This window comes from Saccopteryx bilineata, chromosome 3 (assembly GCF_036850765.1).
Source record: "Saccopteryx bilineata isolate mSacBil1 chromosome 3, mSacBil1_pri_phased_curated, whole genome shotgun sequence".
NCBI classification, from domain to species: Eukaryota; Metazoa; Chordata; class Mammalia; order Chiroptera; family Emballonuridae; genus Saccopteryx; species Saccopteryx bilineata.
Window position 1 is genome coordinate 256,625,720 of NC_089492.1, and position 18,038 is coordinate 256,643,757.

The 18,038-nt window shown below is 44.9% G+C and overlaps 1 protein-coding gene across 1 annotated transcript in view; it reads right to left on the reverse strand.

Annotated features, from left to right (window-relative positions):
- The window catches only part of AKR1A1 (aldo-keto reductase family 1 member A1), a 41,441-nt gene extending 28,291 nt beyond the window's left edge, over positions 1-13,150 (reverse strand). Inside the window, exon 1 of the mRNA XM_066269353.1 lies at positions 13,081-13,150. Coding sequence (XP_066125450.1) covers positions 13,081-13,139 — 59 coding nt within the window. The 5' untranslated portion in view covers positions 13,140-13,150. The remainder of the gene's footprint in view (positions 1-13,080) is intronic.
- Between the last annotated feature and the right edge of the window lie 4,888 nt (positions 13,151-18,038).

An 18,038-nucleotide genomic window follows, 5' to 3' on the forward strand; every position in this document is an offset into this window, starting at 1 on the left:
AACCAAACTGAGGACGATTGCTAAGATGCAAAATTTCAATAGTTTGAAAAAATGCTCCTGAGTGTTGGAAGCCATGGAAGTCCGAAAAGACCAGAGTAACAGGCTTTATTGAAAGAAAGAAAGGAACTCTGCCGGGCACTTCTCTGGGGAGAAGGGCACCGGTTATAGATTATAAGGCGAATTTTATAGGGTTTGGGAGAGCCTGAGGGAGTACTGAGTCAAAAGTTCCAGTATGTTCCCTTTTACAGTTTTATGGTTTCAGCTTTCTGGAAAGCTCCTCCTTGGGCAGTTGATAAGCTTTCTGGAACTTTTCTGCCTCAGGGGCGATTATCCAGTAAGTAAGGGTGAGGTCAGGTGGGACAACAAAAGGGCAGTTGGAAGTTCTGGTAAATTCATAACCTATCATTTCTCAATTCTGTGGTATGATAAAAAGGAAAAGAGGTGGGAGAAAGGAAAGGGTATGGGGTTCAGGAAGGTTTGTCTTGGACCGGCCATCTTCTGGAGCTACTTCCTGCTGTTATCCTTATTGGGGGTCTCCTTCGTGAACCCCCCCCGGGGTAGTTGGAGTAGGGGTGTAAAAGAATTTGATTGTAGGTAATCTTGGAGATTTCTCTCATTCGAGCCTGCAGGAACTTGATAAAGAAAGAGCAAGCATTAAAATTAGGCACAAAATTAGGATTGGTCCTATAAATGGTGTTAGCATCGAGAACAAGGGGTTTTTCCAATTTTCTGATTGGCGAAGGTCTGCATGCAGTTCTGTGAGAAACTAGTGAACAAACGTAAGAGGCAGGGTCCAAAAGTTAGAAAAATAAATAGGAGAGTAAGTGGACCAATGAAAGGCAATAGTCAAGACACCCAGTTTGTGTGAAACCACTGATTCCGTGTTTACGAATTCGCTGGGCTTCAGAGAGAGAGAGAGAGAGAGAGAGAGAGAGAAAGAGTAAGAGAGTAGGAATAAGACAGGGCAGTGTCCAGCCTTTCTGCCTTTAGACCTACTTTTGTAGAGATTCCTAAAGCAACAAGAAGAGGGATTACCTGTACAGATCGTTTGGTCCTTAGATTGACAGATAGTGTACTAGGAACTGGAAGAGGCTCATGGGGTGGGATTAGGTTGATACTTGGGGTGAGATAGTCCAATTAGTAGGGAGACATATAGGTGTTATGCCGTTTTTCTACATTAGCAGCAGTGGGAGCTCTCAGGATCATGGTGTGTGGACCTGTCCACGTGAAAGTCAGTCCTTGGATGATGTAATGCTGGAAGTGCCTCTTGGACAGTCTTTGAACAGTTTGCTGAGTAACCTGTAAATCCTGCAAGTACTTAGGGAAAAGGTGGTTACATTTCTACACTTTGCAGTTAGAGTTTAAGTCAAGGGTCACCAAACTACAGCCCGCGGGCTGCATGCAGCCCCCTGAGGCCATTTATCCGGCCCCTGCCGCACTTCCAGAAGGGACACCTCTTTCATTGGTGGTCAGTGAGAGGAGCACAGGATGCATCCTGGAGTACTGTATGTGGCGGCGCCACAAAGCTTGGCATCGCTCACGTACAGTACTTCCGGTGACGCAGGACGCACGCGTCACGGCTCCGGAAGCGGGGCATATCACTTGTTATGGCTAGCAGTGACAAATATGGAACCGGACATTGACCATCTCATTAGCCAAAAGCAGGCCCATAGTTCCCATTGAAATACTGGTCAGTTTGTTGATTTAAATTTACTTGTTCTTTATTTTTTTTATTTTTAAAGACTTTATTTATTCATTTTAGAAAGGAGAGAAGGGGAGAGGAGCAGGAAGCATCAACTCCCATATGTGCCTTGACAGGGTAATCCCAGGGTTTCGAACCAGCGACCTCGGCATTCCAGGTCGACGCTTTATCCACTGCGCCACCACAGGTCAGGCTTTTTCTTTATTTTAAATATTGTATTTGTTCCCGTTTTGTTTTTTTACTTTAAAATAAGATATGTGCAGTATGCATAGGGATTTGTTCATAGTAGTTTTGTTTTGTTTTTACGGAGACAGAGAGGGAGTCAGAGAGGGATAGACAGGGACAGACAGACAGGAACGGAGAGAGATGAAAAGCATCAATCATTAGTTTTTCGTTGATTGCTTTCTCATATGTGCCTTGACCACGGGCCTTCAGGAGACTGAGTAACCCCTTGCTTGAGCCAGTGACCTTGGGTCCAAGCTAGTGAGCTTTTGCTCAAACCAGATGAGCCCGCACTCAGCTGGTGACCTCGGGGTCTCAAACCTGGGTCCTCAGCATCCCAGTCCGACACTCTATCCACTGCGCCACCGCCTGGTCAGGCCAATTTATACTTTTTTTTTTTTTTTTTTCTGAAGCTGGAAATGGGGAGGCAGACAGACAGACAGACTCCCGCATGAGCCCGACCAGGATCTACCCGGCATGTCCACCAGAGGGCGATGCTCTGCCCATCCAGGGTGTGGCTCTGTTGCAACCAGAGCCACTCTAGCGCCTGAGGCAGAGGCCATGGAGCCATCCCCAGCACCCAGGCCATCTTTACTCCAATGGAGCCTTGACTGCGGAAGGGGAAGAGAGAGAAAGAGAGGAAGGAGAGGGGGAGGGGTGGAAAGCAGATGGGCACTTCACCTCTGTGCCCTGGCTGGGAATAGAACCCGGGACTTCCGCATGCTAGGCTGACGCTCTACCACTGAGCCAACCAGCCAGGGCCCTATACTTTTTAAATAAACTTTTCCATAGCCTGACCTGTGGTGGTTCAGTGGATAAAGCATTGACCAGGAACTCTGGGGTCACCAGTTCAAAACCCTGGGCTTGCCTGGTCAAGGCATATATGGGATTAAAAAAAATTTTTTTTTTGTATTTTTCTGAAGCTGGAAACGGGGAGAGACAGTCAGACAGACTCCCGCATGCGCCCAACCGGGATCCACCCGGCACGCCCACCAGGGGCAACGCTCTGCCCACCAGGGGGCGACGCTCTTCCCCTCTGGGGCATCGTTCTGCCGCGACCAGAGCCACTCTAGCGCCTGGGGCAGAGGCCAAGGAGCCATCCCCAGTGCCCGGGCCATCTTTGCTCCAATGGAGCCTTGGCTGCGGGAGGGGAAGAGAGAGACAGAGAGGAAGGGGGGGGTGGAGAAGCAAATGGGCGCTTCTCCTATGTGCCCTGGCCGGGAATCGAACCCGGGTCCCCCGCACGCCAGGCCGACGCTCTACCACTGAGCCAACTGGCCACGGCCGCATATATGGGATTTGATGCTTCTTGCTCCTCTCCCCCTTTTCTCTCTTCTCTCTAAAATGAATAAATAAAACCTTAAAAAAATCTTAGAGCCCTGGCCGGTTGGTTAAGTGGTAGAGTGTCGGCCTGGCCTGCAGGAGTCCCGGGTTTGATTCCCAGCCAGGGCACACAGGAGAAGCACCCATCTGCTTCTCCACCCCTCCCCCTCTCCTTCCTCTCTGTCTCTCTCTTCTCCTCCTGCAGCCGAGGCTCCATTGGAGCAGAGTTGGCCCGGGCACTGAGGATGGCTCCATGGCCTCTGCCTCAGGCGCTAGAATGGCTCTGGTTGCAACAGAGCAATGCCCCAGATGGGCAGAGCATCGCCCCCTGGTGGGCATGCCAGGTGGATCCCAATTGGGCGCATGTGGGAGTCTGTCTGACTGCCTCCCTGTTTTCAACTTCAGAAAAATACAAAAACAAACAAACAAACAAAACTTAGAGTTTATCCTGAGGAAAACAGGGAGATGGTCTAAGCAGGATTATGCCATGATCATATATGGATTTTATAAAGATCATTCTGGCAGAAGTGAAGGGAGTGATTGGTAAAGGGCTACACTGGAAGCAGGGACACTTGTTAGGAGGCAGTTGTCCAGGTGAGAGAATGAGGGTCTGACCTATATGACAGCAGCTCATACCCTCATTATAAATTAAATAGGATACATTTTAGAAATATTTAGAAGCAAAATGAGCACCACTTGGTGATTCATTAAATGTGGGAGGTTAAAAAATAAAAAAGGAAGAGTCAGAATGACTCGTAAATTTCCAGTTTGAGTACATGATTGGATGGTGGTTATAACTATATATTTTGTTGCCCTGAGAATTATTTATTGAACCTCTCATTAAAGCCTTAGCATGTAAACTTTGCCCTGAGCTCTTTAAAATATAAAACTATATTACCTTTATAATAAGTGTAGAGAGAAAGCATAATGATTAAAAAGATGAGCCTACCCCTCCCACACACAGAAAAACATAACCAGAAGTGAGTATGAAATTGGGAAAACTAAGACAAATAAAAACAACTACCACTTTACTGATGATCTACTATTTGCCATAGTCTTTTTTAAAAATATAACTTATTGGGGAAAAATTGGTTAATGAAATTATACAGGTTTCAGGTGCACAATTCTACAACATATCATCTCTATATTCCATTGTGTTGCCATACTCTTTATATTCATGCTCCCTGATCTCCACAGGAGAAACTTTTGGATTTGGTTGATAAGAGGGTCATTGGTGACCTGTGGAGAGCTTGCTTAGTGGAATAAGGTTATTCCTGAGGAAGATGGACTTGATTTAGTAGAAGAGAGGAGGTGGAGCTTTGGAGAATCAGTGGGCAGAACTCTCAAGAATAAGAAGGAGCCTGACCTGTGGTGGCACAGTGGATAAAGCGTCGACCTGGAAATGCTGAGGTCGCCAGTTCGAAACCCTGGGCTTGCCCGGTCAAGGCACATATGGGAGTTGATGTTTCCAGCTCCTCCCCCCCTCCTCTCTCTCTATCTCTATCTCTCTCTCCTCTCTCTCCCTCTCTGTCTCTCTCTCTCCCTCTCTCTCTCTCCTCTCTAAAAATGAAAAAAAAAAAAAGAATAAGAAGGAAAGTGAAAAGTACTGTAAATGGAGGAGCCTAACCAGGCAGTAGCACAATGGATAGAATAGAGTGTCAGACTGGGACCCAGAGGACCCAAGTTCAAAACCCCTAGGTCATCGGCTTGAGCGCAGGCTCATTTGGCTTGAGCGCAGGCTCATCCAGCTTGATCGTGGGGTCGCTGGCTTGAGCGTGGTATCATAGACATGACCCCACGGTCATTGGCTTGAGCCCAGAGGTCACTGGCTTGAAGCCCAAGGTCACTGGCTTGAACCCAAGGTCGTTGGCTTGAGCAAGGGGTCAATCACTCTGCTATAACCCCTTGGTCAAGACACAAATGAGGCCCTGGCCGGTTGGCTCAGTGGTAGTCTGCCTGGTGTGCAGGAGTCCCGGGTTTGATTCCCGGCCAGGGCACATAGGAGAAGCGCCCATCTGCTTCTTCACCCTCCCCCTCTCCTTCCTCTCTGTCTCTCTCTTCCCCTCCCACAGCCAAGGCTCCATTGAAGCGAAGTTGGCCCGGGTGCTGAGGATGGCTCTGTGGCCTCTGCCTCAGGCACTAGAATGGCTCTGGTTGCAACAGAGCAACGCCCCAGATGGGCAGAGCATCGCCTCCTGGTGGGCATGCCAGGTGGATCCCCGTAGGGCGCATGCGGGAGTCTGTCTGACTGCCTCCCCATTTCCAGCTTCAGAAAAATACAAAAAAAACGAACAAACAAAAAATACACATATGAGAAAAGCAAATAATGAACAACTAAGGTGCCACAAGGAAGAATTTATGCTTCTCATCTCTCTGCCTTCCTGTCTGTTTGACCCTGTTTCTCTCCCTGTCTCACTCTCTGTCTCTGTCATAAAAAAAAGAAGTAGCTGGAGGAAAAATTTCTCACTATGTGGGAAATTTGAACATGAACATGTGCTAAGGGGAAGGGTCCAGGGGAAAAGACTAGAGATATGAAAGGAAAGAGAATAAAGAAGGGAATCGTGCTTTAAAATTTTTTTCTTCATTTATTTTAGAGAGAAAAGAGAGAGGGAGGGAAAGAGAGAGTTAAGGGTGGGGGGAGAAGCAGGAAGCATCAACTCCCATAGGTACCTTGACCAGGCAAGCCCAGAGTTTTGAACCAGTGACCTCAGCATTCCAGATCTTCACTTTATCTGCTGCACCACCACAGGTCAGGTGGGAATCATGCTTTTGATCACCATTTACTGAGTAGAGCTTGCAGTTAGTCCTAGTACTTGTGCATTTGGGCTGCTATAACCAAATACCACAAACTGGGTGATTTATAAGCAGCAGAAATTTATTGTTTGCACTTCTGGAAGCTGGGAGTCCAAAACCAGGGTGCCAGCATGATCAGGTAAGGGCTGTTTCAGATTACTGGCTTATTATATCCTCACATGGCAGAAGGGGCAAGGGACCTCTCTGGACCCTCTATTATAAGGCACTAATCTCATGCATGATAGTAACCCCCTTATGACTTACACACCTTCCAAAGGCCCTACATACTAATACCATCACATCCGGCATTAGGATTTCAACATATGAATTTTGGGTATACACAAACATTCAGATCATAGCACCTAGTTCTTTTGCTAGGACACAAAATGGACAAGGCTTGTCTTCTAGCTTCAAGGTTGACAGTCCAGAAGGCCAATGTAAAACAGGCAGAATGCAGACCCAGAAGTGTGAGCTCTGTGCAGCCTTTTGGAATGCAAAGGGAAGAAGCTGAAACAGAGTAAGAGCTGGAAAGTAAGAGGGGTCTCTTTAGGAAGTAGGAGGCATGCCCCCCACTGGACCACTAGAGACAAGTTCTCAGCCCTGTGTCATTGAGTATTTGGCAGAAGTTTCTAGAATCAGAGAAGAATGTGATCAAATCAGAAAGATGAGGAAGTGCCTTCTCAAGTCTCTGAGTCTGTCCCTGGGTTATCGCAGTGTTTTACTTGCTGGTACTTTCTGTTTACTCTGGGTTGTACTGTCTGGGCTAAGAAACCAAGAACAAAGTTCAGGACCTGAGGACCCATATGCAAACCAGGGCAAGAAAGGGGAGTTTGCTGCCCCAGGCCTTTCTCTGTTCCTCAGTAGGCTGCTTGGCTATGTGTAGCTGCAATCTGGAAGTGTAAGGGAATTAAGGTCTCCAGGGGAAACCTCAAAAAGTGAAGGAACAGAGATCTGAGTAAATGCTCCAGCCTCCCCAGCTTCTACTGGGACCCTTCTGAGGTTTGATTTTCAGTTTTTCAGAGGATTGATTAACCAGGTTGCTCATAGTATTAATCAGTTATATATTGTCATTTTCCCCTTTTCAATCTCATTTCCCCACTCCCTTCCTTCTGATTCCTGGAATCATCTTTAAAAGAAGTAACCTACCCAAGTATTTGCCTCAGGGTCTGAATTTCGAGAGACACCAACTAAGATACTTGCCATCTACCTACATTTGTAGGTAGATGTATTTACCTACAAATACATCTAGGTATTTTTCCCCCAAAAAAATATATTTCTATGTTTTCTTTTTTTTTCTTTCTTTTTTTTTTATTTTTCTGTATTTTTCTGAAGGTGGAAACGGGTAGAGACAGTCAGACTCCTGCATGCGCCCAACTGGGATCCACCCGGCACGCCCACCAGGGGTGATGCTCTGCCCACCAGGGGGCGATGCTCTGCCCCTCCAGGGCGTCGCTCTGCCTCGACCAGAGCCACTCTAGCGCCTGGGGCAGAGGCCGAGGAGCCATCCCCAGCGCCCCAGCCATCTTTGCTCTAATGGAGCCTTGACTGCAGGAGGGGAAGAGAGAGACAGAGAGGAAGGAGAGGGGGAGGGATGGAGAAGCAGATGGGCGCTTCTCCTGTGTGCCCTGGCTGGGAATCGAATCCGGGACTCCTGCACGCCAGGCCTACGCTCTACCACTGAGCCAACCAGCCAGGGCCTGTTTTCTTTATAAAACTAATAAATGGTCAACATTGTAACTTTTGAAAATATAAAAAGAAGGAAATATTCTCATTACTAGGAGACAACCACTACTATTTTTTAGCATATGATAAATGTTTCTTTGCTTTTTGGTTTATGGTTTTACTATTAGAAAGCCCGGCAGGCATACGGAATGACCGCTGTTCTTGATATTATAAATTGTAATTAAAATGATTTGTGCAAAGGTGTCTGCTAATTCAAACTGAATTACCCAGGGCAGGCGGCGAGGACGCCCCTTTGCTTAGTGCCCCACGGGGTTTCCCCCTTCTACTTGCTTAATTGCTTAAAGTAGAGTGCAATGAAGGAAACCACTGGCGGTACATTTCTTAAGAGCCACAGCTAGCTCAATAAATAAAGGTGATTTAAATAATAAAATGTTAATTTCCATGTCAAAGATCTCTTTGTACACAACATTTCTTGTGTAGATCTTTCCATCATTTTTAAGCTCGCCTTGCAGAGGACCCTCAATTATTTTTAATTTTACGTCTGTTCTTTCACGAACTCTTGAACAGGCAACATAAAGTTGACTGTGTCCAAATGCAGGCTCAGGTAAAAAAATGCCAACACGCTTAAGCGTTTGGCCCTGAGACTTATTGATGGTCATAGCAAAGGCAAGTTTTACAGGAAATTGTCTACGTCTCAATTGAAACGGCAACCCTGTTTGAGATGGAGCCAAATCAATTCTTGGAATGACATGTATTTCACCTTTAGAGGAGCCAGTCGAAGACTTAGCTATTATGACATTATTTTTCAATTGGAGAACCTCTAGTCTTGTACCATTGCAAAGACCCCTTCTGGTGTTAAGATTTCTTAACAGCATAATAATTGCTCCAATCTTTAATCTCAATTTGTGAGATGGCATGCCAGAAGGCGGGACTATTTGAATGCCGTGGCAACTTCACCCCATTGGCTAGTACAGTTACGCAAGCAACCAATAAGCTATCAGCGACAAACAGACACTTAAGCCACATATAATAAAGAATTGTATTATTGTAATTTAAATCACTAAAATATTCTATTTTATTAGTTTGTGATTTAATCATAGAAATTCAGTTTATTCTCCATCATGCCTGTGAACATAGGAAAAATACATTTTCAAAGTATTTCTGGCCTGACCAGGTGGTAGCACAGTGGATAGAGCATTGGCCTGGGTCACTGAAGATGCAGAATTGAAACCCTGAGGTCACCGACTTGAGCATGGGGTCGTCGGCTTGAGTGTGGGATCATAGACATGACCCCATGGTTGCTGGATTGAGCCCAAAGATCACTGGCTTGAAGCCCAAGGTCACTTGCTTGAACAAGGGGGCACTGGCTTGTCCTGAGCCCCCACTTCACCCCCTCATCAAGGCATATATGAGAAAGCAATCAATGAACAATTAAGGTGCCGCAAATATGAGATGATGCTTCTCATCTCTCTTCCTTCCTGTCTGTCTGTTCCTGTCTATCTGTCTGTCTCGCTAAAAAACAAACAAAAGAAAACATTTCTGTAATAGTGGGGCCAAGGGTGTTTGGAAAGTGATTCATAGGACATAAACTAGAAAAGGTTGAAAGCTATTACTTTAGAGATGGCATTTTCCCATGAAGTTTGTATCATTTTAACAGGCAGAAATGAAGGTTGGGAATATTGCCAGAACATTAATTAGCAAAGGCATGTTAGCAATAAGAATCAACATACGCTTAACCAGTGTGTCACTTCATCTAGACCAGGGTTAGTCAACCTTTTTATACCTGCCGCCCACTTTTGTATCTCTGTTAATAGTAAAATTTTCTAACCACCCACTGGTTCCACAGTAATGGTGATTTATAAAGTAGGGAAGTAACTTTACTTTATAAAATTTATAAAGCAGAGTTACAGCAAGTTAAAGCATATAATCATAATTACTTACCAAGTACTTTATGTCGAATTTTCACTAAGTGTGGCAGAATAAATCTTTATAAAACAACTAACTATAGTTTCTTTTTTTAAATTTATTCATTTTAGAGAAGGAGGAGGCGGGGGAGGAGCAGGAAGCATCAACTCCCATATGTGCCTTGACTGGGCAAGCCCAGGGTTTTGAACCAGGGACCTCAGTGTTCCAGGTCGACACTTTATCCACTGCGCCACCACAGGTCAGGCCAACTTCCTATAGTTTAATCTATCTTTTTATTTATACTTTGGTTGCTCTGCTACTTGCCCACCATGAGAGCTGGAACGCTCACTAGTGGGAGGTAGGGAACAGGTTGACTACCACTGATATAGACAGTAGGTTAATGTAGAATGTTGATTGCTTAGCCAAGAAGTTTGAATTTGGCAGAGACAGTAAAGGTTTCTACGTGGGGGATGGGAAGGGAGTGGAGAATAGAGGAGTACATTGGGAAGATTAATTGGGTAAAATACACAGGAGTAATGAAGTCAGGAGGCTGCAGCAGGCCAAAGCCTATGTATTAAGAATCTTAATCATTGAGGTACCTCATTATTGGAATAAGGTATAGTACTTTCTAGATGGTGAAAAGTTGGTCATCAGGACAGATTATCCCTTTCTATCCCTGAAGTCAAATGGTGAAAGCACTCTTCCTCTGAGACCTATCAGAATAGCAAATGCCTGATAAAACTTTACAGCTAAAATTCTAACAAATTATTATTTTTTAAATACCATAGTGTATACTTTTATTTATTTATTTTTTGGCGGAGACAGAGAGAGTCAGAGAGAAGGACAAACAGACAGGAAGGGAGAGAGATGAGAAACATCAATTCTTCGTTGTGGCTCCTTAGTTGTTCATTGATTGATTTCTCATATATGCTCTGACTGTGGGGCTACAGCAGACCAAGTAACCCCTTGCTCAAGCCAGTGACCTTGGGCTCAAACTGGTGAGCCTTGCTCAAACCAGATGAGCCCGTGCTCAAGCTGGCGACCTCGGGGTCTCGAACCTGAGTCCTCCACATCCCGGTCTGGCGCTCTATCCACTGTGCCACCGCCTGGTCAAGCACAAATTGTTAAGTAACAAAAGTTAGCCACAGAAATTTTAAAGATCTAATTGGCTTTATTGAATTTACAAATCAGGCAGCATCCTATCTAATAAGTAGAAAGGAGCCTGACCTGTGGTGGCGCAGTGGATAAAGCGTTGACCTGGAAATGCTGAGGTCGCCGGTTCAAAACCCTGGGCTTGCCTGGTCAAGGCACATATGGGAATTGATGCTTCCAGCTCCTTCCCCCTTCTCTCTCTCTGTCTCGCCTCTCTCTCTCTCCTCTCTAAAGTGAATAAATAAATAAAAATTTAAAAAAAAATTAAAAAAAAAAAAGAAAGGAACTTCACTGAGCTTCAGAAAATAAAAGGTTTCTTAAAGGCAGAGAGGGAGGGTCTGACCAGGCCTTGGTGCAGGGGAGAGCATCGGACTGGGATGCGGAGGACCAGGTTTGAGACCCCGAGGTCACCAGCTTGAGCGTGGGCTCATCTGGTTTGAGCAAAAGCTCACCAGCTTGGACCCAGGGTTGCTGGCTTAAGCAAGGGGTTACTCGGTCTGCTGAAAGCCCACGGTCAAGGCACATATGAGAAAGCAATCAATGAACAACTAAGGTGTCGCAACAAAAAACTGATAATTGATGCTTCTCATCTCTCTTCGTTCCTGTCTGTCTGTCCCTATCTATCCCTCTCTCTGACTCTCTCTGTCTCTGTAAAAAAAAAAAAAAAAAAAAAAAAAAGGGAGAAGGAGAAAAGGAAATTATTAACAAAAACGCATTATTTCAGGCAAGGTTGTCTTTCTAAGGGAAACAGAAGGGGTCTATCAGCAGATTGTCACCTAGAGTTGACCAGAAATTCCAGGCTGGTTAAAAGTTATATTTCTGCTTCACTGGTGGTTACGCAGTGGTTAGAGCATTGACTTGGGACGCTGAGGACCCAGGTTCAAAACTCTGAGATTGCTGGCTTGAGCACAGGCTCACCTGAGTGTGGCATCACAGACATGATTCCACGGTCACTGTTTGAAGCTCAAAGAGCTGGCTTGAGCCCAAGGTTACAGGCTTGAGCAAAGGGTCACTGGCTCGGCTTGAGCTCCCCAGTCAAGGAACATTTGAGAAGCAATCAATGAACAACTAAAGTGATGCAACTAATAGTTGATGCTTCTCATCTCACTCCCTTCCTGTCTGTCTCTCCCGCAAAAACAAACAAACAGAACAGGCTTGTTGAATCATTCAGTGAGTATATACTGTACACAGAAATGTTTTACGCAGGAAGTTAGATAGTAGTTTAGAATGCCTAAATTGTCAGGATGGGGAACTGGGAATCTCATAGCCCTGAACCTCCAACCTAGAGGTAGCACAACTAGATTGGTTGTGAATCTACCAGGATAGTTGTTTAGATATATCAATAATTGTGTTTAAATGCTTGCTGTGCCCCTTAATAGTTGTGTGACCTTGGGAAAATTTCCTAATCTGTGAAATAGAGATTTTTTTTAAAATTTTTTAAAATTTTATTTATTCATTTTAGAGAGGAGAGAGGGAGAGACAGGAGAGAGAGACGGGGGGAGGACCTGGAAGCATCAACTCCCATATGTGCCTTGGCCAGGCAAGCCCAGGGTTTCGAACCGGCGACCTCAGCATTTCCAGGTCGACGCTTTATCCACTGCGCCACCACAGGTCAGGCTGAAATAGAGATTTTTTTAAAACTTTATTTTATTAATTTTAGAAAGGAAAGTAGAGAGGAAGAGACAGAAATATAGATCTGTTCCTGTGTGTGCCCTCTCTGGGGATCAAACCGGCATCCTCTGAGCATCTGGACAATACTCTAACAACCAAGCTCTTTGGCCAGGGCTGTGAAATAGAGATTTTAATACCTGCCTTGCCGAAGTGTTTCAGAATTTGTTAAAAAACAAAAAACTTGCCTGACCTGGTGGTGGCGCAGTGGATGGAGCGTCGGACTGGGATGCGGAAGGACCCAGGTTCGAGACCCCAAGGTCGCCAGCTTCAGTGCGGGCTCATCTGGTTTGAGTGAGGCCCACCAGCTTGAGCCCAAGGTCGCTGGCTCCAGCAAGAGGTTGCTCGGTCTGCTGAAGGCCTGCAGTCAGGGCACATATGAGAAAGCAATCAGTGAACAACTAAGGTGTTGCAACGCGCAATGAAAAACTAATGATTGATGCTTCTCATCTCTCTCTGTTCCTGTCTGTCTGTCCCTGTCTATCCTCTCTCTGACTCACTCTCTGTCTCTGTAAAAAATATATAAATAAATAAAATAAAATAAAAAAACCCAAACTCATTTAAAATGAAGCCAAGAAGCCCTGAAGGGGGAGCTCTCACACATTGCCACCCATACCCCAAACAGGACATACCTCAGCAGGAGGGAAGAATTTCTCCTTCCCAGCAAAACACTTCCACTTTTGTCAGCCATGACCTAACTCTTTTTAGCTGATTTTTTTTTTAGCTGGTTTGGACTCTTGGTTCTAGCCCAGCCAATGAGAAATTGCCACCTTTGCCCAAAGAGAGGCTTGTTACAACCCTGGACTCTTCCAAAACAGTCCCTCCCAACTTCCTCCTTCTTTCTATAAAAGCAAACAGCCTTACCCTGGCCAGATGGCTTGGTTGGCTAAAGCAGCCTCCTAATAGGCAAAGGTCGCTGGTTCAGCCCCTGGTCAGGGTACATACAGAAACATATCGATGGTTCTGTCTCTCCCTTCCTCCTCCCCTTCTTCTCTCTCTAAAAATCAATAAATAAAAATAAACTTTTAAAAAGCAAACCCCTCTCCTTTCTTTCTTGGGACTTGTTTATGTATGGTTCACCATAGTTTGTCTGTCTTGAATTGAAATTCCTCCCCTATTTCAGAATGAACACATTTTGCTGATAAAATAACTGGCTCTTTGTCTTTTTTAAGGTCAACAGATTAAGTGACACAATGGATGTAAAGTGCTTGGCACTACATAGTAGGGTAGTGATTATTATTTGTATTCAGAATAAACTGCTGCAAGCTAGGTTGTGGGGGAGAAGAACTATTCCCTGCCCACTCAGTGATGTTGCTGAAACTGTTCTTCAGTCCAAGAAAGATAGGTGGACCTCTGAGTGGAGGGAGATTCTGCAGAAGGATCGCTCTCTCTCCCTTTTTCACCCTCACACATATGGGTGCACATACACATTTATGTAACACTCCAGGTGTTGGTACAGAAGTTTTAATTACTCAGGGCAGAAATCACAGCCCACAGATCAATACTGTGCTAAAGTGGTGGAAAGGAGGCTGCAGCCAAAGGAAACCATTGTTCTGGGGCTGAAAAAGGAAGGGGAAGAGGGTAGAGTGGTATGGGCAAGGCAGGCAAGGCAATGCAGAACCACAGGAAGTAGACAGATTAGGTCATATAGTAGTGTGGATTTCTCCTGTGAACTTCACTTCCCAATATTACATCCTTCCATTGCACATCGCCCACAGAGGCCACTATGTGCTAAAAGTGGGTAGAAGTGATTGATTTGTTCACTCAGTTGGTAAACATTTATTGCTACCTACCATGTGCCAGGAATTTTCTGGAAGGGTAATCTGGGCAGAGTAACTAACATGTCCTGAGCTGTGGCAGAATGAAGCAGGCAGGATGTTACGTTCCAGGAACTGTATGTGGTTTGATAAGAAGGGAGTATAGGGTTCCTGGGAGAAAAGTGGGAAATGAAACTAAAGAGGTAGGACGAAGCCAGTTCATAAAGACCCTGAGATGCCACATTAAATGTCTAGATAATTACTGATGATTTGGGGGAAAAGTCTCATACTAAACACAAAAGTAAATTTCAGGAAGTTTAAAGGTTTGAATATTAGCCTGACCAGGTGGTGGCACAGTGGATAGAATGTCAGCCAGGGACACCAAGGACCCAGGTTCAAACCCTAAGGTTGCCGGCTTGCGTGCGGAATCATAGACATGACCCTATGGTCTCAAGCTTGAGCCCAAAGGTTGCTGGCTTGAATCCCAAGCTTGCTGGCATGAGCAAGGGGTCACTGGCTTGGCTAGAGCCCCGTGGGGAAGACACATATGAGAAAGCAATCAATGAACAACTAAGGTGTCGGTGCCGCAACAAAGAATTAATGCTTCCCGTCTTTGTCCCTTCCTGTCCATCTGACCCTGTCTGTCTCTCTCTTGCTAAAAAAAAAAAAAAAATGTAAGAAAAGGTTTGAATATTGAATAAACAAATAAACAAAATACTAAAAGAAGAAATAAGCGTCCTGGCTGGTTGGCTCCAGAGGCAGACTGTTGACCTGGTATGTGGAAGTCTTGGGTTTGATTCCAGGCAGGGCACACAGGAGAAACACCTATCTGCTTCTCCACTCCTCCCCCTCTCACTTCTCTCCCCCACCCCCGCTCCTGCCATCTCTCCTCCTTCACAGCCATGGATCAATTGACTTAAGTGAGTTGGCCATGGGTGCTAAAGATGGCTCCATGGCCTTGCTTCAGACACTAAAAAACGACTCCAGTTGCAATAGAGCAACAGCCCCAGATGGGCAAGCCTTTTCCAGGGCTTGCCAGGTGGATCTGGTTGGGGCACATGTGGGAGTCTGTCTCTCTCCTCCTCTCACTAAAATAAAAAAATAAAAAAAGAAGAAACTATTTGTATAATCTTGGGGTAGAAAAGGCTTTTTATTTACAATCAAAATTAGAAATTATAAAGGAAAATATTGACAGTTTGCACTACCTAAAAATGAAAGCTATTTAGCAAAAGTCTGTAAAAGCAAGATTAAAAGACAAATGATAAAATAGGAAAACTGTAACATTTAGTGGTTGAAGGTTTCAAATCTTACTTTGTGGCCTTGGCCAGTTTCCAGAGCACAAAGGTTGTCAATTTGATTCCCCCATCAGGGTACATACAAGGGCAGCTTGATTTTCCTGACTCTCTCTCCCTACCTCTCTCTCTCTCAAAAAAAAAAAAAAAAAAAAAAAAAGAACTGCTGTAAAATCAATAAGAGCCTGAACCTGTGGTGGCGCAGCAGATAAAGCACTGACCTGGGACACTGAGGTCACTAGTTTGAAAGCCTAAGCTTGCCTGGTCAAGGCACATATGGGGTTGATGCTTCCTGCTCCTCCCCTCTTCTCTCTCTCTAAAAATGAATAAATAACATCTAAAAAAATGTTAAAATCAATAAGAAAAAGGCCCTGGCTGAGTAGCTCAGTTGGTAGAACATTGTCCCAATATACCAAGGTTGTGTGTGGTTCAGTCCCAGATCAGGACCCATGCAAGAATCAACCAATGAATTCATAAATAAGTGGAACAACAAATTGGTGTTTTTCTCTTTTTTTATCTCTAACATCAATAATTTTTTTTTTTTTTTAGGCAAGACAGAGAGAGACAGACAGATAGGGACAGACAGGAAGGGAGAGAGATGAGAAACATCAATTCTTTGTTGGGGCTTCTTAGTTGGTCATTGATTTTTCATATGTGCCTTGACCAAGGGGCTACAGCAGACCAAGTGACCCCTTGCTTGAGCCAGCGACCTTGGGCTCAAGCTGGTGAGCCTTGCTCAAACCAGATGAGCTCGCACTTAAGCTGGTGACCTCGGGGTCTCGAACCTGGGTCCTCCACATCCCAGTCCAATGCTCTATCCACTGCGCCACTGCCTGGTCAGGCAATTTTAAGAAATTTAACCAGAGGAAATAATAAAAATGTGATGATAGTTACTGAGTTGTTTATAGGAGAGAAAAATTACCAAATAATCTTTTTTTTTTTTTAGATTTTTATTAATTTTAGAGAGGGGAGAGAGAGAGAGAGAGCGAGAGAGAAGAAGAGGAGCAGGAAGCATCAACTCCCATATGTGCCTTGACCAGGTAAGCCCAGGGTTTTTTTTGGTTTTGTTTTTTTTTTATTATTATTTTTTACAGAGACAGAGAGAGAGTCAGAGAGAGGGATAGACAGGGACAGACAGACAGGAATGGAGAGAGATGAGAAGCATCAATCATCAGTTTTTTCGTTGTGACACCTTAGTTATTCATTGATTGCTTTCTCATACGTGCCTTGACCAAGGGTCTTCAGCAGACCTAGTAACCCCTTGCTCAAACCAGCGACCTTGGGTCCAAGCTGGTGAGCTTTTGCTCAAGCCAGATGAACCCGCGCTCAAGCTAGAGACCTCGGGATCTTGAACCTGGATCCTTCTGCATCCCAGTCCGATGCTCTATCTACTGTGCCACCGCCTGGTCAGGCCCAAATAATCTTATGCAAAGAATTAACAAAATAAATTATTGTGTACTTATACAATAAAAACTATACGGTCACAAGGATAAAGTAGATCTATGTGTTATAGTTGGAAAATGTCCATGATATGTTGTTAAGTAGGAAAAAACACAAAAGATTATGAAAAGCAGGTTTGGCATTAGCTGTGTTCAGCTCATTTAGTTTCAAAGATCAAAGTCCTAGGGCTTCAAAAGGCTGGGGTGCTAGTTCCTGCCTCTGGATCAAGGTTGGGCAACCTGAAGGAGGAGGCTGGCCCTGAGCCCTGCAGTAGGGGTAGGGATTTCTTCTCCAGCTTCTATGACCATTACAGAGCCCAAGAGCCAGATCTCTGCCTGGATTTCCTTCTCTAGGCAGAACATGGGTGTGGGTTAAAGCCTTGTGGAGGTACTGGTGCCCTTTCCATTTCATTAGAGTAAGAAGGTCACTTCTCTGAGTTCTGCTAGTGCTGGGCTTTGAGTATCTATTTCCTCTTAATAGGAAATCTAGCAGATAAGCCTTTGCCATAAGGCTGCTCTTTCAGTCATACTCATAGACCAACTATAGCCAAACTACTTGTCTTGATCATGTTCTAGTAGAGGAAAGATATTTGAGTCCATTTCTGAGGGGCAAGAGGATCATGAGATGAGCCCTGGCCTGTTGGTTCAGTGGTAAAGCGTCAGCCCAGCGTGTAGATGTCTCAGGTTCAGGTTTGTTTTTTTTTCTTGTGTTTTTTTTTTTATTCATTTTCAAGAGGAGAGAGAAAGTGAGAGAGAGAGAGTGAGAGAGAGAGTGAGAGAGAGAGAGAGAGAAAGGGGAGGAGCAGGAAGCTTCAACTTCCATATGTGCCTTGACCAGGCAAGTTCAGGGTTTTGAACCAGCAACCTCAGCATTCCAGGTCGATGCTTTATCCACTGCGCCACCACAGGTCAGGCCTCAGGTTTAGGTTTGATTCCCAGTCAGGGAACACCAGAGAAGCAACCATTTGCTTCTCCACCCTTCTCCCTGCTCTCTCTCTCTCTCTCTCTCTCCCCTTCCCATAGCCATGGCTTGATTGGTTTGAGTGCAAATCCCCCCCACCCCCACTGAGGATGGCTTTTTTTTTTTTTTTTATTCATTTTA